The 27,812-nt window shown below is 44.0% G+C and overlaps 1 protein-coding gene across 1 annotated transcript in view; it reads left to right on the top strand.

Annotated features, from left to right (window-relative positions):
• VEPH1 (ventricular zone expressed PH domain containing 1) overlaps window positions 1-27,812 on the top strand; it is a 187,999-nt gene that overhangs the window by 140,432 nt on the left and 19,755 nt on the right. Inside the window, exons 8-9 of the mRNA XM_078607698.1 lie at window positions 21,884-22,096; window positions 26,088-26,611. Of these exons, the coding sequence (XP_078463824.1) occupies window positions 21,884-22,096; window positions 26,088-26,611 (737 nt within the window). The remainder of the gene's footprint in view (window positions 1-21,883; window positions 22,097-26,087; window positions 26,612-27,812) is intronic.

Here is a 27,812-nt window from a genome sequence, read left to right as displayed (position 1 = left end):
TTTCAGAATTTTTATTCCAAGCCACCCTCGATAATTTGCTAGGTATAGATATTAATAACGGTCCTTTTTCCAACTGTGTCCCTCCAACAATAGTTTTTTAAAAATATATGAACATAAATATGAAAACTGGAACAGTGGACCAGGGTATCGTCTGGCCAGAGCATGCTGCAGCTGAGCGTTAGATGCTCAATTGGAAAGCTGCAAAGTTGAAACCCGTAATAGGGTCTACTCCGCCGATTGTTCCTTCAGGGTCAATATAATGAGTGCAGTACAACTTTGTGGGAGGCCAACGGTGGTCATTCTATGAAGAACATGGCCTCTGCCGTTGGAATTGTAAATTCTCACCGTTGATTTAGGATGGACACGTAGATTTTTTGAGAAAAAAATGTCCAGAATGTTTAACTCATATCACAAAATAAACAAACAAAAATCACCTTGTAAACAGAGTGCAAAAAAAAAAACTACGAATTTCCAAAATGAATGCTGCACTTCAGATGAAATGCCTTCAACAACGAATGGGCTTTGGTTATTAATGTCCGAGACAATTTGTTATATGTCTGGAATGACTAAGACATTCTTGCAGGCTTGTAAGCGTCTGCTTTACAATCCATATCGGATACACTTGAAATGTTGAAGGATTTGTTTAATGGAACATTTATGAGGGATTTTTTGTGTGTGATAGGATTAGGGTCCTTTCCCCGAAATGCAAAACACTTTTTTTTCGTTTTCAGCATCATTAGTTTAATCTCCCTCCGGAGAGAGTGACAAATTGCTTTCGTTATTATTATTATTATACCCTGTACGGTGCATATGTGCATGTCTGTAAAAGTCTATACAAGCAAAGTTGATAAGCCCTGGATTAACCTCGTGATGGACTAGAAACTCAGAGATAGAACACGCTTCGAAGTGTAACTGAAAGCGAGACAGAGGGATGAAATCGATTCGTAAGATGGAGGGAAATTGGATTACAGCTGAGCTTCTCTTTCATCCAGCAGTAGATAACAAATTGATCGCGTACATACGCAATTAGCCAAGAACTTATTGGTGTTTTGACCCAAAAACCTATATTATGAATAATATTGGTCGCGAAAGCCTACGTGTTAAATTTGTGTTTTACTCTCGGCGTCTGGCTGAAAGTATTCTCACCGAGTTGCAAATTAAGGTAATTTATTGATTGAAATAATAATTCATTGATTGAAATAATAATAATCACTGGTAATGGTAAATGTTTGATCTCATGCTACAGAAATAAAAATAATTCAGTTGTAACGTTAATTGCATTTTGCAAGGTTATTTATTCGTTATTTATTTTCATAATGTGGAAAATAAAACATTAGCAATGGAGTACATGCTGTACACAGACGACTTTAGCATTGACAGATGGATGGGCGTTCGAGGCAGGAGGCGTGTGTGTATTGCTGCGGTGCTGAGTCACAGGTGCTCGCTAACGGCACTTGCCCCAACGGTCTGTTACATGATGATATACGGGGGATCTTTTTCTTTGGTGCTAAGACTACTCCGTCTCGAGCGAGTAAACAAAAAAACCGAGCCTATCAATGCACGTGCATTTGCAGGATGTCAAACAAAAAAACCCATAGTAGGCACAGGCTTAAGTACCCTTTTAACGTGGCAAAAAATGATTGCAGATGTAATCAGGAAGATTGAGGCTCGAAGGTGGGGAGGCTACTGAGACAGGCATTGGAGAGACACCCAGAGGTCACGAACCGATTTGGAAATCAGATGTTGACTCTTTAGCTGAACACGTTAAAGTGGCGCTTGTAAAGCGGTGGTGGCATCGTCAAAATCGGCGCTGGTCGCGACGACCTTCTTGACCTTGTGTACGGAAGAAGAACAGAAAGTCGCGTTCCACTTCTCAAAATTGTGACGAGTGTGCGGTCAGTGCTCGGTGTCTTAAGTTATTTCTAGGATTGCGAGAGATGGCAGCAGCTTTGGGGAGGCCCTCATCCAGCAGTGGACCCATCATGGCTCATCGTCGTGATGAAAACACACGCGGGAGATACTATTCTTAGATGGGAACTGCAGCCAACATGTCATTTCCCTGTTTCAGTCTGCTTGATGCCCATTGAGGAAAATCATAGGCCGCATTAACTGAGCGACCTGACATGCGAATCGGATGAAGTCATGCCGCATTAGCAATGTGTGATGGGCGTTGCGGTACACACTTGCAGGTCCATTCCAATAATCCATCTTATGCACATGTTGCAAGCAGATGGCTCCCACGTGGCTTCTGAGGAATTATAATTACAATATGCACGGGGGTTTGGGGGGGGGCAGGTTGCAAGTCCCGGCTTGCAGGTGCACTGGTCTTCCAGGGAACTTGAAAAGTATCCCACTGCGCGTGCAAGTGTGTGTGTGTGTGGCCGATGACTGGTACCAGCGGTGTCAAGATCGAACTCAGTGGAGGAGGCTCGTGAAGGACGCTACTGGGCAGTTGGAGGCAGTCGCCCTCCAACAACAACGGAGGGCGGAGGAGCGACGCTCACAACAACGAGCGGAGCGCCGGGTGGCTAAAGCACAGCAAGTTGGCACAGTAGGGGGCACAGGTGGTGCATCAGCCAGTCATCTCGGTCATCTCGGTCAGTCGACCCGTGGCACCTGGGTCTGCCCCGTGACCTCCTGCCAGCGGGCGTTCAACACTTCACGTGGCCTCAGGGTGCACATGGCCTGGCACAAGCGTCGTGGTGACGTCACCGCCACTTAGTGGCGAATAGCAGTTGTTGTTGTTGTTGTGTGTGGCCAACGAGCTAATTGTCGCCACAATATTCGTGGTTTACAGCCGAGGCCTCAATTAAAACGCTTGTTGATGCTGTGATCAAATTGTTCCACATTCATCTTCGGGCTTGAAGTGTCTCTCAGAAGTCTTGGACCATGATGCAGAATTGCAGATTGAATTAAATAATACCGTTTGATTGTTACTCCTACATATGCTCTCTCTATCTCTCGTGGGATCATAACCAATGAGTGCCACGCGTGGAGGCAAGGGTTGGTGGATATTCCCAAAACCTGCTTTGCTCCGAGGTGGCCAGAATATGGCAGTACAGCAAGCGGGTTAGTAATCCCATCGGTGTAAAGCTCAAAATACTATCCACTCGCATGCACGGGGTTTCTCTGTGCTAGCCTAGTTTCCTGACGAAATTGGAGAGTCTTGCATTGGGATGTTTGGCAAGTTCCAGTCATGAGTGTTTCCGCAAAGCTGTACACATTTTGTGTAACCTGTAGGAGTGGCAGACTGAGTCAATGGCTCTACTGAGTATTTAAACTTACACAATCTCCTGATTACGCATAATCACCGTGTCCCCCGGCCAGATCAGAAAAAAAGCATTAATAAGCAGAACCGCGTTTGTTGTCTCCACGATATACATGTTGCATTGGCTGGGCCGTGTAGCTCACATGCCCACCTCCATATGCCCGAGCAGCTTCTATTTGGCTGGCTAGAGGGGGCTCAACGGCCTAATGGATTACCAGACCAAATACTATTTAGCAGTTATTCTTTGGTTCTTTCGGTATGTGTTTAAGCAAGCGAACTCTGGGCAGGTTTTGAATTTCTGAGTCTCATCGGCTAGAGGGAGGCTTAGTATCTAGTCAGAATGGTCGCGCTATGTCTCCATACAATGTTCCACAGCAATTGTAGGATTTAAATTTAGCAGGACATTGAATAACCACGCATCCTCTGCTCACGTGGAGGAACTGGAGGGGGTTGGAATGCTGTGTTTGCCCAGAGCCTTTGACTCTATACTCGTAATACCACATTCAATGTGTGTGCTTCTTTGATAAGGATAACATTTGATCTTCAAGGAGTCAATTTTGATAATAAACAGATTTCTTTTGGTAAACAATGTCAAAGGTTTGACTTGACTGCCACTTTTTTACGTATTTATTTTCTTAGATATTGTTTGTTTACGTTGTCGTATGTGGACATTTGACTTGACGAGATAAATAGGGGCATTGTTTTGTTAGTCGGTGCCTAACAGTTGTATTCAAAGGGGTTGTGGATTTTGAGTGAAAGCCGTTGGAGATGTTGCAAGCATAAAACGTCACGTAACACTTAACGCTGTTATCAATTTCTCTAGTTTACATTTAATTTCATTTGGATCATATTCGTTTTCTAAACATCTCATTCCACGTGCCGCCAAGCTTCTCCAGCAGCCACCCCGCCCCATCTTCTCCCGGCACGTGGAACTAAACGTCGGACGTCGTGCCTAAACAACACGCGGTAGCAACCCGAAAACAACGTCGCAGATAAGGCGGTACAAATTCACGTCCAGATTGGCGGTGAGTGGGCTTCTCCATCACGGCGTCACGTGTACGCACGTGACGTCGTTTAGCCGTGACGTCGGGTAAGAGTGATGTTTTCCCTTCCCCCCCCCGCAAAGCTGAAGGAGGTCCTTCCCACTCGCTTCCTGCATGAATCATGTGTTTATTTACAATGTGTGCCAAGACGCGGTCTTGGCTTTCATGCTCCAGGGAACTCATGCTTGAAGCGGCTCCCTCCCCACCACCACCCCCAGAGAGGCCAAACAGGGTGAATCATCACCCCCGCTGCAAGCCAAGGCCTTCCTGAGATTTCATGCTTGGGTCTTATTTAGGAAATGCGATGAGGAATAGGTGACCTTTTTGAGTTTTTGGCTGCTATACATTTCCACGTGTTAAGCCACTTTGTCGAGGTATCATTCGTGGCCAAGTCGCTTCTGAAAAAGAGCTGCGTAGCTCAGTGGGCCTCACCTGGTAAAATAAAAAAAAAATTGTTTAGTTTTAGAAAATGATTTAGGGACGCTGAAAAATGGTGCGATGGTTCGCGAACTGGACTTGCAATCTCGAGGTGGTTCGTTTGATCTTCCAGCACGGCAGTTTAAACGGAATCTCTCTCCCACTTCAGCAAAAAAAAAAATATTGCTGTGGTTTTCCCACCTGATGATGATTGCTTGTGTTGCAATCGAAACGTCGTGATTTAATTTATTGTAAACCTACGTGACTTTACCGAAAGAACCATAGAGTGTATGTTTAAATAATGGTCAAGTTCTCAAATCTCCCACACCTCTCGTCTGCCCAGCGGTGTAGTTGGGTACATCGCAGTTAGTCGATGGGCAGGCCACGTGCGGTGAGGTGAACTTGTTAGTTATCCCGCCTCTTGTGGAAGAGTAGGCCAAAATAGCCTGCAGAGGGGGCTCTCTACGGCCCTCCCTCTCGTCGAGGCACGAGCGTTCACCTTCTTACTGATGCGTGAATTAATTGGACCCCTTTCATGAAACGGTGCATGTCCTCAATGTTGTCCGCTTGCAGCGAGTTTTAATGATTTGCCCTGTTGTAACGTGCGCACGGCATCACTGCTGCACTACCGGTGCGCGCTCACCCCCACGTCTCTTTTGTGCGCTTTTTGTGTGCCGTCCAAACACGGCTGGATTTGTGACACTCGCCCGCTTTGTGTTGCCTGCATGCTAAATAACCTGCCAACGCCGCGGTGGAGAGGGGGGGTGGGCTATAAAAATGCAAATCACGTTGTTGTATACCGACGAACAATATATTCATGACACAAATAGAGATGCATGATGATATCGAGGTGGAAATCCAGGTTGGGTTCCCAGACTCCTGGAGACATCGTGGTTTGGAATGATTAACTTTCAAACCACGATGTCTCATCAAGTGAGAGGTTCTAAAGCGAGAAAACATTTCCTATGTGCACATTCACCTCGAGCAGATTGCGCATACAATTCCCCTAATTTTGATTTCACATTCAGCGTAATGAATTGCGCAGTGGCATTCGCGTGATGAATATGGCCGTGCCTAACAAAAGCCAATTTTGGGTCCAAGATAGGATTCAGAGTGTGGCTCCTCACGCCTATTTGACTAAATTTCCATGGCCATGGGCGATGCTGTTGTGGTGGACTGGTTAGGCACACTGGCCTTGCAATCGAATGGTTGCCGGTTCGATCGCCGACTCACTTTAGAGTTGCCATGGAAATGCTGAATGAAATGGCTGCCCCCAGGTTCCTGCATTAATGAAGGTTCCAGGACCTTTGTTGACAACCCTTTCAATGTTCTCCCCGTGGTCACGAGGATTGTTTCTTACAGGTCCTCCGGTTTTTCTCTCCACATTGAAAATCAAGATCACGTGTTTAAGAGTATTTGGCTGCTATACATTTCCACGTGATAAGCCACTTCGTTGAGCTATCGTTTGTGGCCAGGTCACTTCTGAAAAAGAGCGATATAGCTCAGTGGGCCTTACCTGGTAAAATAAAAATAATAGCCACCTATACATTTTTGGTGGTCTAAATATACCAATTTGTAGACATTTTATATAGATGTGTTGGTAAACACACACATTTAATTGATGAGCGCAAAATCTTAATTCCCGTAGCAGCGTTCAATACTGCACACGTCTTCTTGAAGTCAGAGCAAGTTTAGGCTGCCTTGTACACTTGCAACGTGTCTCCTCGTGTGCGGCTCATGTTTAACTACTTGTGCCCCACTGCAAAAATAACCCCAGTCACGCCACGCATGCTGTTCACCGTTGACTGAGCGAGCTCTTCAGAGTTTGCTTTTCAAACCTTCCTGGGCACGGAGCTAAAGTTGCCTCGAGATGTCGACAACGCCCTCGCACACCGCCCGTCTGAAGCGGCAATGATGACAACCAAGTCAATACGGCCAACAGAATTTGTAATGGCCCTGGCCACAATGCATCCCCCCCCCCTCCCATTGTGGATGTTAGCGGGTGGCTCAGTTGGTTGATTAACGCCTCTTGTCCGAGTAGTGTCATCCTAGGTTACGAATATTGGGTGGGACTGGCACACATTTGTAAAACGTATTTATAGGCATCCACTCGTGATTAGCACATGTTCTCAAATGTAGTGAGTTGACGGTTTCAGCACAGTCGCCCAATGACTGCGCAAAAAAAACCCGTCAAATTTAATGTGGTTCCGGACTCAATTGTTTACGCACTCATGCGGGAAAGTGTTGCGGATCAGAAGTCACTTGAAGGAATCTCAATACTAGTCCTGTGAAATCTGCTTCTGGGGGCCGTTGTCTAACATGAAGGGTAATGGTGCTCTGGGAGAGCTACGAATGGATTCTTCATCTCGTGGCCTGACACTGATCATTAAACAAATGTTGTCATTAGAATGAAATCACTCAAATGGCACTCATGTAGTGCATCCATCTCACAATCATCCGCAGTAAACGCACCTAATCATCCCCCTGAAGGTCGTCAAAATAGCACAACTTTGTAGAGAGACAATGGTGGTCATCCTATGGATAAGACTGGTACCCACAAAGTAGAAAGGGCAATGTGGAATTTTCACCGCTCGCTCAAGGCCATGACCTGTACGTATGTACGTTGAACTTCTTTCGCGTGGCCGACCGTGCTCATGGGAGGTGCGGCATGAGCACCGCACCACCCTGAGTTGAGCAGCACCCCACCCTTGTCTTTCGTTGTCACTGCAGGTTCACTCAACACGGAATCCACGCCGTGAGCTCCACAGTGCACGTCAGAGATTCCCTGAAGTCACTGGAAGCGAGTGGGCCCATTGTGTGCACGCGGCATGGTCCAAATTTGCTAAATTCGGAAAAATTCCCCGTAAATTATTCAATTTCGTATTGCACATGGCTCCAGCGTCTCCGACTGCGAAGATATTGCGGACTTATTAATATTGATAATGATTTGAAGCTTTCGTCACTGCAGGAATCCATACTCTTTGGTTCTTTCGGTAAAGTCGCGTAGATAGAAAATGAATAGATCATGACGTTTCGATCGCAGGAGAACTGCTGACGTACATCAGCAGTTCTCCTGCTGTTTGTTTCACCTAATGACGATTGTTTGTGTTGCGATCAAAACGTCGTGATCTATTAATTTTCTATCTACGTGACTTTACCGAAAGAACCGAAGACTTATTAATATTAATAATGATTGGGACACTTTGATTTACATCTCCCTGGAAAACAGCACAATTCCATCCTCTTCAATGCATGCCCCATCTCTTGCTGTTAAACCATCAACGCAGAAGTTCCACGTGTCAGGATGGCACTTTAAAGGCTATGGCCGGAAGATTAAACCCGAACTCGAATTTACTGGAAACCTTTTCAATTATTTTCCCTTGGCCACGCGTGGTCTCATAATTCCAATAAAATGAATGCAGGTCGAAGTCCTAAAAAAGGTAATTGTAGCTCCCCACTCACACGGGTAATGGGGCGGCACTTATCACCACTGGTGGGCCCTGACCACAATAATTCTATTGAAGTCTGGGACTATTCCCAGCGAGACTTCGTTCTGGATCTCGCGACAGAAAGCAGAGGTGCGTTGCCCTCGTCTCTGAGCACGAAAACCCATTTGCTTGTGCGAATCCATTCACCCATGCAAATTTATACGAGGCTCCTTGGTAATCCACATTCTCCCCCCCCCCTCCATATGACTTTCATCGGCCCTGAGTGGAGGTTTATGTGTTGCACCGTGAGATGGAAAACAAGTGTTCGCAGAAGTGCAATGGTGCGCGTGGCCTTTCTTTCCCTGGGCGTGCGGTGTTGGATTACTTATCTACAATTTATGAAGGAAGTCATTTGGCAGGATGTTGATAGGTGAAATAATGTGAGCGATCACATTTCTCCTTTCTAGGAAACCGTAGTGCGTTATTCAATGTAAGTGTTTTCAGAACTGGTAATAATGACATTAAGTCATTCTTCAAGTAGAACTGGAATGCGCACTGAAATATATTTATTTAAAAAAATTCAGACGGTCTTTCCATAATAAATGCAAACGGCTATTGTCATTAATATAACCGTTAACTTTTTTTTTATCTCATATGTGTTATCCTAACCAAGAAATACAATTCATGTCAGCGTGAACACGTGCTTAAGATCGGTCAAGGCATGGTATTGACATAATCCAGTTTCAGGGAATGTTAAGCACTTAATAAGATTCTAGTTATCAGCGGTAAATAAATAAATTAAATCCATCTTAACTGACCAGTATGGTTAAGTTGACAGTTATTCTTTAACTAGTACTGATCATGGAAACAAAAAATATATTCATAAAATAAAAGTTCACAATTTCCGATACGTATAGGTCTTGACAACACATTTATTCGTGGATAAGAGAATTGCCATGTATACCCTCTACTCGTCTTTTTTCCTACCTGCCTATTATGTTGTCGAAGTGACAGTTCTCAAATTGTGCAGGGAATATGGAAAGTAATTTTTTAATTAAAGATCATTATGCAGTTTATTACAGAAAACTGTTTATTCATATTTATGCATGGCGGTTACATGGAAGTGAGTGGTAATGACTCATTCATGACAAGGTTAATAGATAATAATAATAATAATAATGCCATTTATTTACCAAAAGTACTTCACTGAGCCTCAAGCCTCTTTTTCAAAAGGGCATTGGACTGAAATGTTTGCTAATTTATATTTGAGTGGTTATCAAAATACAATACTTCGGCATACCTTTATATTTCCTAAACATTATGAGAAGCAAACACAAGATGCATCTGGCCCTCCCCTTCACCAATATGAGGAAGTATGGTCAGACAATCCCCGTGACTCACGTGGCATTGGGAGACTTTCATCCAGCAGTGGATGAACGAATGCCCAACAACATGGTTGTACCTAAAGTGTGTTTGTAAAACAAACTGGAAAGGAAAGAAAACAACCCACAACGGGTTGCGTTAACTCAAGCGTGCGCTGCTATATGCAAAGATTGACAATGCAATTCTTGAGACAAAAAAACACAAAGCCCCCATTGATAACGGTGGGAAGCGTTTCACAAAATCGTCTGAGAGCCATTGCACACCCTGCAGAGTCATCGCCAAGTCCGGCTTTGCAATGTTGCGCTAAATGTCTCGGCGGAGACTTGTCTGCCCATGCCCACGCATGCGTGCCTGCATATCCCTGACCGATTACACCACAGGAGCAATCAGGTCACACGCAGCCTAGTTAGTTAATTAGCCGAGACATTGCCAGGATGCGTCCACGATGGGAAATGTTCTCGCAGAAAATTCTTACGCAAATCCGTGAGCTCAACTGGTCTAGTGGGCACGCAATCGTCAATATTATAAATAATCTGTGATTTTATTAATGCACGTAAGAAAATAAAAAATCTTCATTAACATGGTCAAATGTAAAGGTCAAGGCACAGCCCCGCAATTGCTTTGCTCACACCCCTGCTGGTGGAATGACCATCACAAGATGACATTCTGTAGAGTTCCTTGTAAAGGGTAACTCTTCCACGCTGGTGATATGTCTTGGAGAGGTTTCATTTGTACTCTTAGGTTTTTTCAGTAAAGTCACGTAGGTGAAAAATAATAAAAGTAAAATAATAATAAATGAAAATATTAATAAATGAAAATAAATCATTTATTATTATTTTACTTTTATTACTTTTTACCTACGTGACTTTACCGAAAAAACCTAAGAGTATAAATCCTTGGAGTCACGAAAGCTTCAAATCTAGAATTAGGTTTCATTTGGTATACTGTAGTATACATAATATAATGATTAAGTTTAGGATTCCAATTGTTGAGAGTGGCTTAACTATTTAAGGCTGTACTGGCTTTTGATGGATTGCTTTTGCCTAAACAGACGTCGGGTTTTTTTTACTGCTCACTCCAAACGAACATATGGAATTTCTCAACTACGTTTTTTTGTATCATTGTTAAATGTATGTATGATGAAATTATTTTACACCGTACATAGCCAACGTGCTAATCGGAGGTGCGGGGGGAAGGATAATAAATGCATTTTCAAACAATCCAACAACTAAGTCCACCAACAAAGACATGATCCATACAAAATAAAATTAACCAAATCGTAATCCAATCCAGACTAAATATGATTTTATTATACATCATGATTCCATGCGCACGAGGTATGTAACGGTGTATAAATGCATCAATCGCAGTCCATTGTTATGCTCACGATACATTTATAGACCAGCATGTGTAACAATTAATTATTTTCGGTGAATGCCAATTACGTGCAAATGTTTACTCTTGTTTTACATTTAAGCCGATAGAGGAAATAAGGCCGTATGATTGAGACACACAAACAAGAACCAGTATTCATGTGACAAAACAAAGGATATATTCTTGGATCAAACCTTGGCCCTTGAATTGGGACAATGCATTGAAAACACTGGTGTGGAGGGGTGAGATTGTACATTGTACAATTCACGTTTTGATTGTTTAACTCCTGCGTACAGGACATCATATCAAGCGTGCCCAGTCTAATTTAAAGACACGTATTCAAGACACCATCACTGGCACGGCTAAATTGGATTCTCTGCCCCGGGGTTGATTTTCTTTGGACTTCTTCAGTTGCTTTTACGCAAATTTTTTTACGCAAATTTGTTTTCGCGTAAAAACAAAAGCTATCCTAGAGATGCCCTCCAGCCACCGTGTATGTGGCCAGGATTAAGGTCGTCCGTCATACGGGCGAATTGGTACCCTTGCGGAGTGTTTATACATTACCGCTGGCTCCACTTTTGGTCTCTTTTGTTCTACGCATTTATCGAATTTTAAGTGACATGTCGGGTTAATGTATAATGACAGGGCTGTGGACCAGACAGTTCAAGTTCATTTATTAGGTATAGCCCTGTGAGCCATTCGGCTCTTGAATCGGGTGCAACCGCAACAAACAAAAAACATGAACAAAAAACATCTTAAAGTGAATATGTGACTAAGTGCAAACAGAAAATCCAAGAAAAGACAGCAAAATATTGCAGAAAAAAACACCGTACACCAACGCTTAACAATCCGCGCATGAGCTCCGTGTGGGAACGCATTCATTGCATTTCGTGACAGGTGAAGAAAGATTCGGGAAAGAGGGGCTGTGGTGCAGGGTTGGTGTGGTTTTTTCTTAAGAATGTCTCTATTCACATTTTCTAAGTGATGGTACACGTCAACCACACGCCTGTGGTTCGATGTTACAGCTCTGTGTGGCGCAGGGTTTTAACGCAAACTATTAAATCGTGGCCCTTGCCATAGGACTGTGGATTGCTGTTGTTTACTATTGGTTTAGTGGGAATCAATACCAGTGACCACCACCAAATGTTTGTTTGAGTAGGGAGATGTCTTTAATTTCCTTAACGTTGACTTGACGTTGAATTGACGATGAAAGTGTATGGTATATTCATATTCTTTGGGTCTTTCGGTAAAGCCACATAGATAGAAAAAATTAAATAATAAAAATAATAACAATATCACGACGTAATTTTTTCCTACCTCAGCAGCTCTCATCTGATGACGATCGCTTCTGTTGCGATCGAAACGTCATGATATTGTTATTATTTTTATTAAAATTTTTCTATCTACGTGGCTTTACCGAAAGACCCAAATAATATGAATTCCTGCAGTCACGAAAGCTTTAAGTCAAGATTTAAGTGTATGTATGTTGAACTTCTTTTGCACCGTACGTAGCCAACCGTGCTCGTCATAGGCGCGGGGCAAGGACAACAAACGAAACAAAAAAAGCACTGTACTTGTTGGAGATTTAATGATACATCAGTCGGTTCCATAATATCGGTTCGTTCAGCTCATGAAACATACGACGAATTGTGCGCGTGAGAAAAAATGTTCGACCCACGTACATCGTACGACAAATATCAATCCTCGCATTTGCTCGCAGCCCCCGAATCTCGACAATTCATCGAATCGCGACAATTCATCGAATCGCCGTCGAAGCGAACCGTTTACACCTCGAGCGCTTCATCCCGCACAGCGTAACGAGAGGGGGTCGTGAGTTCTTAGAACGCGCGCGCTTTCGGCTTGCACGGCACCTGGCGCCGCTCCCCGCTCCAGGTGTTTCTCATCCCCTCGCACGGCCGAGGGACTTCGCGTGATGAATGTCTCCTGGCTGCGCCGCGAGCGGCTTGGCGGCGCTCCACATCGCATCCTGCGGTGGTGGGGGGGGGCTACAGGGGGTGGGGGGGGGGCTACGGGGGGGGGGGGTACGGAGGGCTCGCATTCTACAGGGGGGGGCTACAGGGGGGGGTATGGAGAGGGGGGGGGGCTACAGGGGGGGGTATGGAGAGGGGGGGGCTACAGGGGGGGGGGTATGGAGAGGGGGGGGGCTACAGGGGGTGGGGGGGGGCTACGGGGGGGGGGGTACGGAGGGCTCGCATTCTACAGGGGGGGGCTACAGGGGGGGTATGGAGAGGGGGGGGGCTACAGGGGGGGGGTATGGAGAGGGGGGGGGTATGGAGAGGGGGGGGGCTACGGGGGGGGGGGGTACGGAGGGCTCGCATTCTACAGGGGGGGGGGTAAGGAGAGGGGGGGGGTCTACAGGGGGGGTATGGAGAGGGGGGGCTACGGGGGGGGTACGGAGGGCTCGCATTCTACAGGGGGGGGGGGCTACGGGGGGGGGTATGGAGAGGGGGGGGGGCTTGCATCCTACGGGGGGGGGAGCTTCCTCAAACGGGCCGCGGGTGGGCGGCGTGTGAATGCCTGAAAGTTGGCGCCAAACCCCGCGTGGGTTTTCGCGAAGCTGGTGACAGCTGAGCTGCTGAGCCACCGTCAGTTCCACTTGTGTGTGACGACGACGGCGGTGGCGGTGCTGAAGGGTGCCGAAGCCACCTTGAGTCCGTGAGTCCAGTGGTGTAGGACAAAGCTAAGCGGAGCTATGCCCTCGCATGCGTTAAACGATACCCTTGCTTTCGATTTAAAGCTTTCGTGACTGCAGGGATTCATCTTCTTGGTTCTTTCGGTAAAGTCACGTAGAAGGGAAATAATAAAATAATAAAAATAAAACATAATAAAATAATTCTCACGATGTTTTATTTGTATTATTGTATTATTTCCCTTCTACGTGACTTTACCGAAAGAACCAAGAAGATGATACCCTTTCTGTGAATATTGAATGAACCCAACGTGGTAAACCAAATACTCGCATTCATTTAAACTCTGCAAGTGATAGTTGGCTTAATAGGACCAGGTGAAGGTCAAGAGGTCGTAGCAGCCGTTGCCGTTGATGCCACCGTATCTCAATATAGAATGCCACAGTTGTTTTCGCAATGTCCACACCTGACCTCTGACATCCACGGCATTCAATTCCATAATCGATGGATGAAATGGATGATATTTTCTTCCACCGCGGTACTATGCTTAAATAAGCTTCCATTACTTAAGAAGTAGTACAGACAACTCAATAACTAGTTCTGTGGTGTGACAGTTGAAACATTTCGACCCCTAACTGATACTTGATGACACATGTTATAATTACAGTGCACTTCATGCAATAATTTACAAGTGCTGTAAAGTTGCCTTGTACAATTTACATAATCAGCATGTTGTTAATACATATGGTTCAATTAAGTTACGGGATAGAATGAAGGTCAGAATATTTAGAGTCGCATGTAATAATGGTAATGCCCTTGCCTTTACTGAGGACAGCCTCATTGAGTCTCATGCCTCTTTTTCAGGAGGGTCCTTGCCATTGGTAGATTTGACCAGTTCCACGAATAAATGTTTGTCTTCTGGGAGGAGATCGGAAAACCCAGAGAAGACCTCCTGCACATAGACGGGAGCTGGTAATACTCAAAAGTGCCACAGAAAGATGAAATAATGAATTGCTAAACCTCATTCCCCAAGCCTATGTAACCTTTACGCAGGCAGTCTCAAATCCAAGCACCATCTAGTCTCAGCTTAGCTTCTGAAATCTGATGAGGTCACATTCAGGCTGATTTAGTCATAGGTAGGTGCCAAAAAATACAACATAATTCAAGAATGCACCATCATGTTTCAAGGCAATGCAAAGTTTGCAGTCAAAGACATGTATACATAATACACATGTGTTGCGGACACATTGACTATAATTGTACAAATATACAGCCTAAGCGTGCACAGGAAGTCTAGTAATGAACAGACATGCATAAGTGTGAGAAGCATTGGGGAAGACTAAACAGTGTCTGTTCTAAAAGATATACAACTTCATGTACACTGATCAACTTAAATAAAATGTAGGATCACTGTAGAGATCTGCAGCCAAGTATATTTCACCTCATGTTTAATTCTGGAAGAGAGATCCTACTCATTGCTATATCTGTAATAAAGTACACAGTTAAATGTGGGATGTTCAGACATCACTCAGACACAAGAAACAACAAGTCACGAAGCTTGTCATTTTTGTCTTGTTTATATTTTATATTTGCAGTTTCCTTTCCACCAGAATTTAGTCCAACAGCAATGTTACTTTTGGTGCAGCCCGACGAAAGTCACACAGATTTCTCACGGTTATAGCAGCTGCACTGGGGTCAGTGCCAGTCCTATATTATGAAAGGAATTATTTATTTATTACACAACAATATTCAGATTTAATACGTGGCCCAATGAAACATGTAATCTGATTAGGATTAAATAAAAAAAAGTTATATTGTGATTGTTATATTGTACAATATTGGTCAAGACTTGTTTTTTTTGTTTCGCTTAACTTAACTGTAAAGTACAGGATATTAAAACATAGATTTTATATTGAAATAAAATGTTTTAACTCATGCAAAAAAATGTTTCCCAGAGTCTCAAGGCTCTTTTCACAAGGGTCCTGCATTGGGATGTTTAGTTTAATTGATTACATTGATGATCCAGCTGGCGAGGATTGGTGAAACTTAGTTAATTCATTTTTACCCAGGGAACTGGAAAGCAGTGCAGACTAAGTGTTTATAACCAATTCTGTTTTCCATACATCTTAGATTTACACGGTATATCCGAAATACATGGGGATGGATGAGATAGAGACGGGGTATGTGAGCATTGTTAGCATCCTGTCGACCACATTACTCTGCAGTCGATAGCCTGGTTGCTGAAGTTTTTTAAAATTTAGGTTTTCCCCAAACTTTATTCCATTAATACCATTATACCATGGCAAAAGTTTCCGTTTTCACCCGCGTCAACACGTGTTAGAAAATGTCCCACAGAAGCGGACTTCACAGAGCTTCTGCTGAAACCCTTTGAATCGATCTTACGTTTCATACACATGCACTATCATACACTCCCTAATAGAGAGATGTGTGTGTTGTATGGTTGTCTCACTGGTATTTAAATTTCACAGCTGGAATGTAACCAACTTGAGTGGAAGACGTAATTTTACGACAGTTTCTTTTTCGAACGGCGACCATTAACTTAATACACCTAAGCACCCAGTGGAATTAAGGGTGGCTGCCCAGATTTGAACCCAATATCTAAAAGTTGCTGGTTCACTGCTCTGACCCCTGAGCTACCCAGCCACCCAACATAAATTTGAAAGTGATATATGCATGTAAAGTATTTACTTAGTGCTGGGGACGTTTTAATGGGTGACCAGATGACTCAGTGTCAAGAAACCATTTTAAAGAGGGCTCAGCAGAGAAATTTAAATAGCCTTTGTTCAAGTATATCCTCCACCACCATCGCAAATAGTGTAGGTGTGAAACACCGCTATGTTCATACACATTTGCCTTGTCCAAGTGAAATACTCAATACCGCTACAGCAGCATCAGTTCAGACCGCTCGTCATAATAGCATCGCCATTATTTTGTTAACAAAAAATGTTTTTGTATTAATGACAGCAGTCCTACTCAAAGATACGTTCTTGTACAGATCTGTTATGATAATTGGTTCTTTACCCTTCTATCTGGCAACAAAACTGACACCTTTTTACAAGGAGTCATGTGTGCATAGACCGCAATACCTGCAGTCATAATACAAACAAAAGAACATAACTCTGATAATGTGCACTGTCCTTAAGTTGATTGATCCACACCCGAGACAGCTTTCCTTAGAGCCTAGTCTCATATGGGTTGGACCAGATGACGCCAAAAGGCGCACAACTCAAAGACAATGCACCATCAGAGTATGAGAGCTCGGGGCAAGCATCTACACTATGGGAACCTCATTTGCCAGTAAAAATATGATAATTGGTTCTTTACCCTTCTATCTGGCAACAAAACTGACACCTTTTTACAAGGAGTCATGTGTGCATAGACCGCAATACCTGCAGTCATAATACAAACAAAAGAACATAACTCTGATAATGTGCACTGTCCTTAAAGTTGATTGATCCACACCCGAGACAGCTTTCCTTAGAGCCTAGTCTCATATGGGTTGGACCAGATGACGCCAAAAGGCGCACAACTCAAAGACAATGCACCATCAGAGTATGAGAGCTCGGGGCAAGCATCTACACTATGGGAACCTCATTTGCCAGTAAAAATATGATAATTGGTTCTTTACCCTTCTATCTGGCAACAAAACTGACACCTTTTTACAAGGAGTCATGTGTGCATAGACCGCAATACCTGCAGTCATAATACAAACAAAAGAACATAACTCTGATAATGTGCACTGTCCTTAAAGTTGATTGATCCACACCCGAGACAGCTTTCCTTAGAGCCTAGTCTCATATGGGTTGGACCAGATGACGCCAAAAGGCGCACAACTCAAAGACAATGCACCATCAGAGTATGAGAGCTCGGGGCAAGCATCTACACTATGGGAACCTCATTTGCCAGTAAAAATATGATAATTGGTTCTTTACCCTTCTATCTGGCAACAAAACTGACACCTTTTTACAAGGAGTCATGTGTGCATAGACCGCAATACCTGCAGGTGTCAGTTTTGTTGCCAGATAGAAGGGTAAAGAACCAATTATCATATTTTTACTGGCAAATGAGGTTCCCATAGTGTAGATGCTTGCCCCGAGCTCTCATACTCTGATGGTGCATTGTCTTTGAGTTGTGCGCCTTTTGGCGTCATCTGGTCCAACCCATATGAGACTAGGCTCTAAGGAAAGCTGTCTCGGGTGTGGATCAATCAACTTTAAGGACAGTGCACATTATCAGAGTTATGTTCTTTTGTTTGTATTATGACTGCAGGTATTGCGGTCTATGCACACATGACTCCTTGTAAAAAGGTGTCAGTTTTGTTGCCAGATAGAAGGGTAAAGAACCAATTATCATATTTTTACTGGCAAATGAGGTTCCCATAGTGTAGATGCTTGCCCCGAGCTCTCATACTCTGATGGTGCATTGTCTTTGAGTTGTGCGCCTTTTGGCGTCATCTGGTCCAACCCATATGAGACTAGGCTCTAAGGAAAGCTGTCTCGGGTGTGGATCAATCAACTTTAAGGACAGTGCACATTATCAGAGTTATGTTCTTTTGTTTGTATTATGACTGCAGGTATTGCGGTCTATGCACACATGACTCCTTGTAAAAAGGTGTCAGTTTTGTTGCCAGATAGAAGGGTAAAGAACCAATTATCATATTTTTACTGGCAAATGAGGTTCCCATAGTGTAGATGCTTGCCCCGAGCTCTCATACTCTGATGGTGCATTGTCTTTGAGTTGTGCGCCTTTTGGCGTCATCTGGTCCAACCCATATGAGACTAGGCTCTAAGGAAAGCTGTCTCGGGTGTGGATCAATCAACTTTAAGGACAGTGCACATTATCAGAGTTATGTTCTTTTGTTTGTATTATGACTGCAGGTATTGCGGTCTATGCACACATGACTCCTTGTAAAAAGGTGTCAGTTTTGTTGCCAGATAGAAGGGTAAAGAACCAATTATCATATTTTTACTGGCAAATGAGGTTCCCATAGTGTAGATGCTTGCCCCGAGCTCTCATACTCTGATGGTGCATTGTCTTTGAGTTGTGCGCCTTTTGGCGTCATCTGGTCCAACCCATATGAGACTAGGCTCTAAGGAAAGCTGTCTCGGGTGTGGATCAATCAACTTTAAGGACAGTGCACATTATCAGAGTTATGTTCTTTTGTTTGTATTATGACTGCAGGTATTGCGGTCTATGCACACATGACTCCTTGTAAAAAGGTGTCAGTTTTGTTGCCAGATAGAAGGGTAAAGAACCAATTATCATATTTTTACTGGCAAATGAGGTTCCCATAGTGTAGATGCTTGCCCCGAGCTCTCATACTCTGATGGTGCATTGTCTTTGAGTTGTGCGCCTTTTGGCGTCATCTGGTCCAACCCATATGAGACTAGGCTCTAAGGAAAGCTGTCTCGGGTGTGGATCAATCAACTTTAAGGACAGTGCACATTATCAGAGTTATGTTCTTTTGTTTGTATTATGACTGCAGGTATTGCGGTCTATGCACACATGACTCCTTGTAAAAAGGTGTCAGTTTTGTTGCCAGATAGAAGGGTAAAGAACCAATTATCATATTTTTACTGGCAAATGAGGTTCCCATAGTGTAGATGCTTGCCCCGAGCTCTCATACTCTGATGGTGCATTGTCTTTGAGTTGTGCGCCTTTTGGCGTCATCTGGTCCAACCCATATGAGACTAGGCTCTAAGGAAAGCTGTCTCGGGTGTGGATCAATCAACTTTAAGGACAGTGCACATTATCAGAGTTATGTTCTTTTGTTTGTATTATGACTGCAGGTATTGCGGTCTATGCACACATGACTCCTTGTAAAAAGGTGTCAGTTTTGTTGCCAGATAGAAGGGTAAAGAACCAATTATCATATTTTTACTGGCAAATGAGGTTCCCATAGTGTAGATGCTTGCCCCGAGCTCTCATACTCTGATGGTGCATTGTCTTTGAGTTGTGCGCCTTTTGGCGTCATCTGGTCCAACCCATATGAGACTAGGCTCTAAGGAAAGCTGTCTCGGGTGTGGATCAATCAACTTTAAGGACAGTGCACATTATCAGAGTTATGTTCTTTTGTTTGTATTATGACTGCAGGTATTGCGGTCTATGCACACATGACTCCTTGTAAAAAGGTGTCAGTTTTGTTGCCAGATAGAAGGGTAAAGAACCAATTATCATATTTTTACTGGCAAATGAGGTTCCCATAGTGTAGATCTGTTATGCTTGGGTTTGTCCCAATCAGGTTTAATGAACACCATTACATTAAACGCTACCGAACTTAAGCAACACGTGCAACCCATTTGCGATGCATGTGGTTTCAATGGCTTTGTAGTTGGCTCGCTGTCATTTTCCAAAGTGGACATCCTTTAAGAGATTATTGTAAGCACGTGCCATTCCATGCAGTGACCGACTGTAACATCCACACAGGAATGCCTGCGTGTTTACGTGTCTGCAGGAGGCTTGTGAGATTTGCTTGCAGTGGTAAACTATGTGGTTTAATTTGAAGAGAAAGCAAAGACAATGAAGGCGTATGTTCGTGAGCTAAATTGCCCCCCCCTCCCCCACAAAAAAGAGTATAATTAAGAAAGAAGTAACAACGTTTTGGGCAAAACATCTTTCACTTCGATTGCAGTGTAAATTATCTTCCTCAATACCCTCTGCGTCACCTAGTTTGTATCCTATTCATACTTTAACCACTGCAAACAATTTAACTGATATCTGATTTATCTTTGGCATTTGCTATTTTTTGCAACTCTTGTACTTTTTGCTGTCGCTGTTTTTTTTCCAATCGCTTTTGTAACCAAACTCTCCCCTGAAAATACGATTTGAAGTGTCAATAGGCTCTTACCAGTTATATAAAAAAATGTTTTCAATCATTCTATGGTATCCACACTCACTGTGTGAAGACCGGTATTAACACAACAATACACTAATTGGCTTCATTTGTTATGGACAATAAATGAAATGAAATATTGTCTCCCCTAAACGTGACTCAAAGTCTCACCACTGAGCATACTGTGACAAAGCCTTCCAACAGGCCTTGGTGTAAGACTGAGCTGTAAGTAAATTCGAAACAGTTTACAACAGTGTGGAAATGTTACCACTTGCAAAGAACATCCTTTTGGAAGCCAGCACAACTGGTAACTAAAGCAAATATTGCCTCTGTGCATCATCTTTCCAGCAACTGGACTGATCAGATAAAGTATTGTACATCTTGACGAAAACATTTGCCTCTGTTTTATGTTCGAGGGGGAATACGATATTTGGGTTCACAGTGGACATGTCCTCTGCCACCACTCGACCACCAGGCTTTGGCCTACAGCCTTGCCATGCATGGACATGGCACAGATGCAGAAGGACACCGGGACACGGAGATACAGAGACACTGGGGCACGAGGGAGGACATTGGTAGATGGAGTCATGCATGAGCTCTTACTGGACCAATTTAGCACGGAAAAGTTTACTGGATGGCCAATGAGGCCCGATGGGGCATCCGGGAGAGCCGAGGCTATGTGGACAGGAGCAGAGTTCGGCACATATAAGGGGTGCCATGGTGGCAAGATGTTAATTACCTCGCCTGGTATGCAGGAGGTCGTCGATTCCATCCCGACTCTTCCAGTGGCCGCTTGGAATCTTCTCCTGGTCCTACCAATTTTTCCCTCCACATTTAGAATCAACGTGCGTTTAAAGTATTTGGTCGCAATATATTTGAACTCATTGAGTTATCATTTGTGGCCAGGCCGCTTCTGAAATAAGAACTATATATCTCCGTGGGCCTCACCTGGTGAAATAAAAACAAAATAGTTTAGTTTGTTAGTTGTATAATGTGGAGGAGGATCGTTCTCTGAGAAATTGGACGGAGGACTGAGAGCACGAAGCACTGCACATGACACTGTAGCCTGGCTCAGCCGAGTACGCATAGGTGGGCATGACTCGCTGTAGGTGTGTGCATTTAATTCTAGATTTGAAGCTTTCGTGACTGCAAGGATTCATACTCTTAGTTTTTTTTCCGGTAAAGTCACATAGGTAAAAAATGAAATTTAAATTAATAAAAATAAAATAATAAAAAATCACGACGTTTCGGAGGCAACACAAGTCTCCCTCATCAGGTGGGACCGTCACAGCCAGATTTGCTGTATCATTTGATATATATATTTTTTATTAATTTTATTTTATTTTTTTACCTACGTGACTTTACCGAAAAAACTAAGAGTATGTGTGTGCATTTGTCCGCGTGTGCATTCGCTTGAACTGTTTGCAAGCAGTCTTGTGTTTCTCTTCGCTGCGCCCTTCTGCAAGCAGGCCACCCGCGTTCCCAGGCAGCGAGCGTCCGTTACGCGTCCGCCAGCCGTCCGCAGCTGGTGAGGGCTCGGCCCTGCCCAGGGATCACGGCGAGGGGAACCCATCGGCTCAGGAGAGGAGCGAGGGGGGCGGCGAGAGCCCCCAGGCACAGACTCGGAGATACAGCTGCGGGGAGGCACGCAGGGAGGAGCGCCGTGATCTTCGGTTTAATAGGTGCTCACCTCTGCCTGTGTCGCTCCGATCATCCGTCTGTTCGTCAGTCCATCTTCCTGTCATTCCGTCAGTCCGTTTGCCCGTCCGTTCGCCCATCCGTCTGTCCATCCATCAATCCACGTCTCTTGCTGCCACGCCAATAGTCTCTTCTGTCCACGGCATCCGTTTTTTGTCACTTCATCAAAATTCCCATTTGTCTAACTTATTGGCTGTTCGGTCTGTCTATAAATACGTCCATCTCTCACTGCATTTGTCCATCTGTGTTACTCTACGTATGTATGTACGTCTGTCTCCCTGTCTGTCTATCCACGGTGTTTATCTGTCTCTCACTCCTGTCATTGTGGGCTCGACGGCCTTTGTTGAGCTGTCTTTGGCAAGGAAATCCTCGATCTTGTTTACTGCACGTTCGGTTCATATGCAGTGAGCAGCTGAGGGCCGTGCAGCAAAATGCACAAACTCACACTGACAAGCGTGGTGAAGAATGGTCAAATATCCCCCACGAGGCTACCATTCAGCAGTGGCTTGACGTAGAGCTACGCATGTATATGTACACATACACATCCGTTCATATGCTTACTCGTGAGATTTCCCTGTCGAGCTGGTTTTAAAAAAGATAGTGTAGAGGGCTTTTTGGCAGGATCACATTCGAACTGTGATTTTACCACATTTATGTTTCCCCCTAAATGTATAATAAGTGAAAGCATAGGCCCTTGAAAAATAACATTAGAGCCTGATTAGCGTACTGGAAAGTGTTTAAAGTCAGTGGCAAAATATACATTTAATCACAACAGAGTGAGTAGCAAGGCTCGTTACAACGCAATCATTGCACTTTCATTAAACGCAGCGCACATTAAACAATGCATCATTACCCAACTATGACCACCATTATGTATAATTAGTGACTAACGGTAGGCAAATCTGTGCACCCCAATTGAGAAAATTAGTGAGCAGGAAAAGCCCACAATTGCTATGAAACGAGCGTGACACAAAGTGCAACATGCACACTCACAATAATAACAAGGCCGTTAAGGTTATTGATATCCGGCCAAATTTGTCACATTTACACGTGATTGTGGTGCGTGCCTGTGACGTACTCCGAATGAGGCCGGTAAACAGCGACGTCACCAAACCAAGACAGCCAGTCACACATCATCATGGCAAGTGGCCGTCACGCCATCAATGCTGCACGTGCGCGTGCGCGCGCGTGTGTTCTGCTTGCTTCTAAAAAGGCCCATGATCACCTCCCTCTTTCACTCTCGTACCATTTTTCCAAAGCCATCGTCGATGTGCCTGTTTAACACGTAGGCTTTCGCGACCAACATGATTTACGTAAATTATAATATAATTAGGGTTAGATCGCACCTATATATAAATGTGTCAAATCACCTGATGACGCTGGTTGCAATCACCAGCGAGAAACATCGTTCTCGAATTGTAAAATGTTATGGGCTTACTCTCCAACACACCTGTGCTCTGAAGTAGTAACTTGGTACTTATTTTGTTTTCGTGACAAACCTTACAAATTGGCTGTGTCGGGTGGTGTTGGGCTAGTGACACATTGATTTTTACCCTATCTAACCCGAAAAGCCATCGTTGATGTGTCTGTTAAGTCCCAAGCGGAGTTCTTGGCCACTTAGAGTACATCAAGATCACAAACATGCAACCACAATTATAGATTGTCCCACACGAAGTAAAGTATTGCGACAGCTCTCACGTGTGTTTACTGGGATGTTTCGCATGTTGTTCTGCACGATGTGGGACTGGAGCAAAAAGTCGGACATTGTGGCAAGCAACACACATATTTTTAGGTTTTTTCGGTAAAGTCACGTAGGTAAAAAATAAAAATTAATAAAAGTAAAATAAAAATTAAATATAAATCACGACGTTTCGGAGGCAACACAAGCTTCCGTCTTCAGGTGGAACCGTCACAGCACGATAGCTGTATCAAGTGCCTCCGAAACGTCGTGATTTTTATTTTATTTTTAGTTTACTTTTATTAATTTTTATTTTTTACCTGCGTGACTTTACCGAAAAAACCTAAGAATATGAATCCTTGCAGTCACGAAAGCTTCAAATCTAGAATTAAGCAACACACAACCCAATATAACATGAAACGGCTAGATAGGACATCAGCGAATAATAGTACAAGTTCGGATAGATACATTAAAATGCTATTTGTTTTCCCCAACTATAATTCATGGGCATTGTGTAATTGTATAATACGGTATATGTGCAACGGGATGGGCGTGACAGTTTTTGCATTTGCCACTAGGCGAGGCTGTGTTGAATTCATGTGTGCAGGGAATTATCAAGCCGGAGTGTTCTGCATCAGGTAAAGGGGCAATAACATTCCCGTTATACTACTGCTTTTGAAGGAGATGCCCAATTTGTGTGCCAGCGTCTTCCTCATACATTGCCTAAATGTCAAAAAAATACCCACAATAAGACTATTACATAAAACCTGTCAAGGTTAAGGTGCAGCCCTGCAATTATGTGCTCATGCCACTGCTGGCAGAAATGGCCTCCACCAAAGGGTGAGGCCCTCTAGAGGGTATCTTGGCCTACTTTTCCAAACTGATCAGATTTAAACAAACCTATCGAAGTAAAATCATGCAGTGCGTTGCAGTAATGTATGCGTTATAGATTTTCAAACGGCTTTGAGATTAAGATCTTAAAATTACATCAACGGACATTTATTTTTGGAAGTGTACAGTAGTATCATCAACACACACTCATCAATATTTGATTGCGTGAACGTCAAAATGCTAATTATTAGAACGCTGTAAGGCTACGAATGACGCAGGAATGGTTTTTAGTATCTCACCCTCAATGCTGTAGTGCTACCCAACATATTTACGTGGCTTATCACTGCTTCTCACTGTTTCCCAAAATTCTAACGGCTGCACCTATCCAACCCATCTATCTCATAAGCAAATCCTTCTGAAGACGACTCTGTGCCACTCGGGCGAATTCCAACCCACACGTTCGTGCCTTTGAACTTGTGTCAAATGCCTCAAGGGACCCCCGGTTCAGCTTAACGTCTAAACGGCCCACTTCAATAACGGGCCGAGCGCTTCATGGAATAACGCTGGTAAAATAAACGAAACGCAACAATGTCCCGTAGTGATTACAGGTACCACCATTACCCGTTGCTTTGCCGCGAGGGGGCAATTCATGTGGTTTGGCTTACAATCAGATTTAGTACGGGCGCTGTGTCTCAACCTCCTTCTTCTGAGCGCCTTAATGAGCTGCGTAGGAGAGGGGTTATTAAGAACATAAATTGCATGTTATTCTGCCTTTCCAAAGTCAGGAAATGATTGCACGAGGGAGTGTTTTTTTTCCCCTCACACAATGGGCCTCAGTGTTTCTGTGCCGCAACCCCCCCCCCAGCCTTTTGTGAATTTGGGAATTATTTATTTTAGAAATCTCACGAAATTTGCTCTTGATATACAGTATTCCATGGCACGGGCTCGCAAAACCGCAGTTGATGTAAAACAAAAAAGACGGCAACGTGTTGTGGAGTTTTAGACGTTGCTTCTTCATGGGACTTGCATGATGTAGGCCAAAAAATTATGTGACTGTGTTAATTATTATCACTACATTGGCACACATTTCGATGAGTGTTTTAAAGTAAAAAACAGATTTACTGAATGTTCTACTGAGGCCTCTTAATGATTCCTCATTTGTGGCTTTTTTAAGCTTTAATTTTCTTAATTCCAGTTAATTTTATTTCATAGTTTTGTGCTTTCATAAATTGTAAAGATCCTAAAGACAACTTGCGAAAAGCGTTTTAAGAAATAGATATTAATGGCTTTTAAGACATTTTTCATTCATGAAAGTCAATGTGTGATTCACACTTTCATACTTATGTACACTTTAAATACGCTAACGTGCCGTTACCAGTCACTTGTACGCTGGATTTTCCAGACACATGTCCCTTAAAAAATATTTTTAAAACATGGGTCTCACTGCACCGTGTGCCATTTGCCAGATCTAAAAGCCTGGGCCTCTACGCCTTGCGCTCCAAAACCATTAACTCGGACGACGAGAGGAACGCAGAGGACGATGCAGAGAGTGGACCTCAAGCTGAAGCTCATGCTGATCAATCTGCGGACAAGGTAGACGCCAGTGGACCCTCGGAGGAGCCAGCGGAAAGGAGTGAGGCAGCGCCGGGTGCCTCCGTGGAGGAGCAGACGGACGTCGTCACTGCTCCGCCAGCGAACCAGAAGGCCGATGGCAGCCCGGCATTGGTGGAAGAGAAGGACACAAAGCATGTGGATGAATCACACGAGGGAAGCAATGGGTCTCTTCCCCACCACACTGCACGAGGAGATGAGGAGGAGGTGGAAAATGCGACCGATGGAAGGGACGCGATGGTGGAGGTTGAGACCGTCGTTGAGATCGAGCCCCAGGATGGTCTCTATCGCTACATGAAGGACAACCTGAAGCACATACGAGCCTATTGTGCTGATGTCACCAAGAAGATCCCAGTTCCTGAGCGCTGTGTTGTTGAAGGTAAGCTTTTGTCTAATTTTTGTCACGTGGGAACTTTTGCAATCTCTTTCTGCGTCGTCATTGCTGTCATTTTCATTGTAACCGCTGTCACCGCCATCTTCATCATTGGTCCAGGAAGCATCACCATTAATGTCCACATCATTATAGTATTTAAAATAGTAACTAGTATTTTATTTATGTATGAAATCATCACTGAGTCCCAAGGTTCTTTGTCAAGAGGGTGCCACGTTCAGATGTTAGGCAAACGCCAGATTTTAACTCAATGTTTATTATCATGGGACCTATTATAATTATCAGAGTTTATTTGTTTGCATGTTTACCACAAGTACGTGTGGTTAATGCCAAAGGTTTCTGTTTGGTTTTATTGGCAGAAAGGGTAAAACCAATTCTTATTTTTAAACATTTAATCTTTGTTCATCAGTACAATAACCATTGTCAAACACGTGGGGGATGATCTGCATCGTAATTGTAAAAAAATTCGATTCATATTATTTCTCAGCTTAATAAAATAAACTGTAAATATTAGTGGATACAAAAAAAAATGTCGTACACTCGCGGTGAAACGTGCGATCATTGCGTTTCTTTCGCCGTGCCCTCGACTCGCACGCGGCGTTACACTCAACGTTACCGTGCCCTCACGATTGCAGGCGACGTTAAGCAGCTGCAATTACTCGCAAAGCAGTTAGTGCCAAATGAATACCAACAGTGGCGTGCGTATGCTGTGCCTAACTTTGCATTGCCCGTTAAGCCGTTACGTGAGATCATGCATTGCATCATTGGCGGGGGGGGGGGGTGCTGTGTTTGTGGATATGTAGTGACTGACTCAGAGACACTAAGAGTAGGAGGCACTCTGTTTATTACCACGGCCTAACAGTTAACACTTTAGTAACTACGGTTCCCAGTCAGGACAGCTGGTAGACTGCCTGACTGGCGACGCCGAGATGGTGAAGACTCCAGCAGCAGCACGACGGAGATCCCACTCCAAACGACAGCCCTGAGCTCCCCTCCCGGGGGGCCCTCTTATACTGTCGGCGTGGCCTGGCTTTACCCCCGGCCACGCCCCCTTCTGGAACCTACCAGCGGGTTCTGGATGTGCCCCTTCCGTAACCTTTCCTCTACATCCCTCTATCTGGTTCATCACGTGGCCTGCTGTCAGTCAGGGCTGCTGTAAGCTGCAGATCCCCTTCCCTGCCAGCAGCCA

This window comes from Lampetra planeri, chromosome 28 (assembly GCF_965212315.1).
Source record: "Lampetra planeri chromosome 28, kcLamPlan1.2.h2, whole genome shotgun sequence".
NCBI lineage: Eukaryota > Metazoa > Chordata > Hyperoartia > Petromyzontiformes > Petromyzontidae > Lampetra > Lampetra planeri.
The sequence above is the reverse complement of the archived record's forward strand: the minus strand, read 5'-3'. Positions and strand labels throughout refer to the sequence as shown.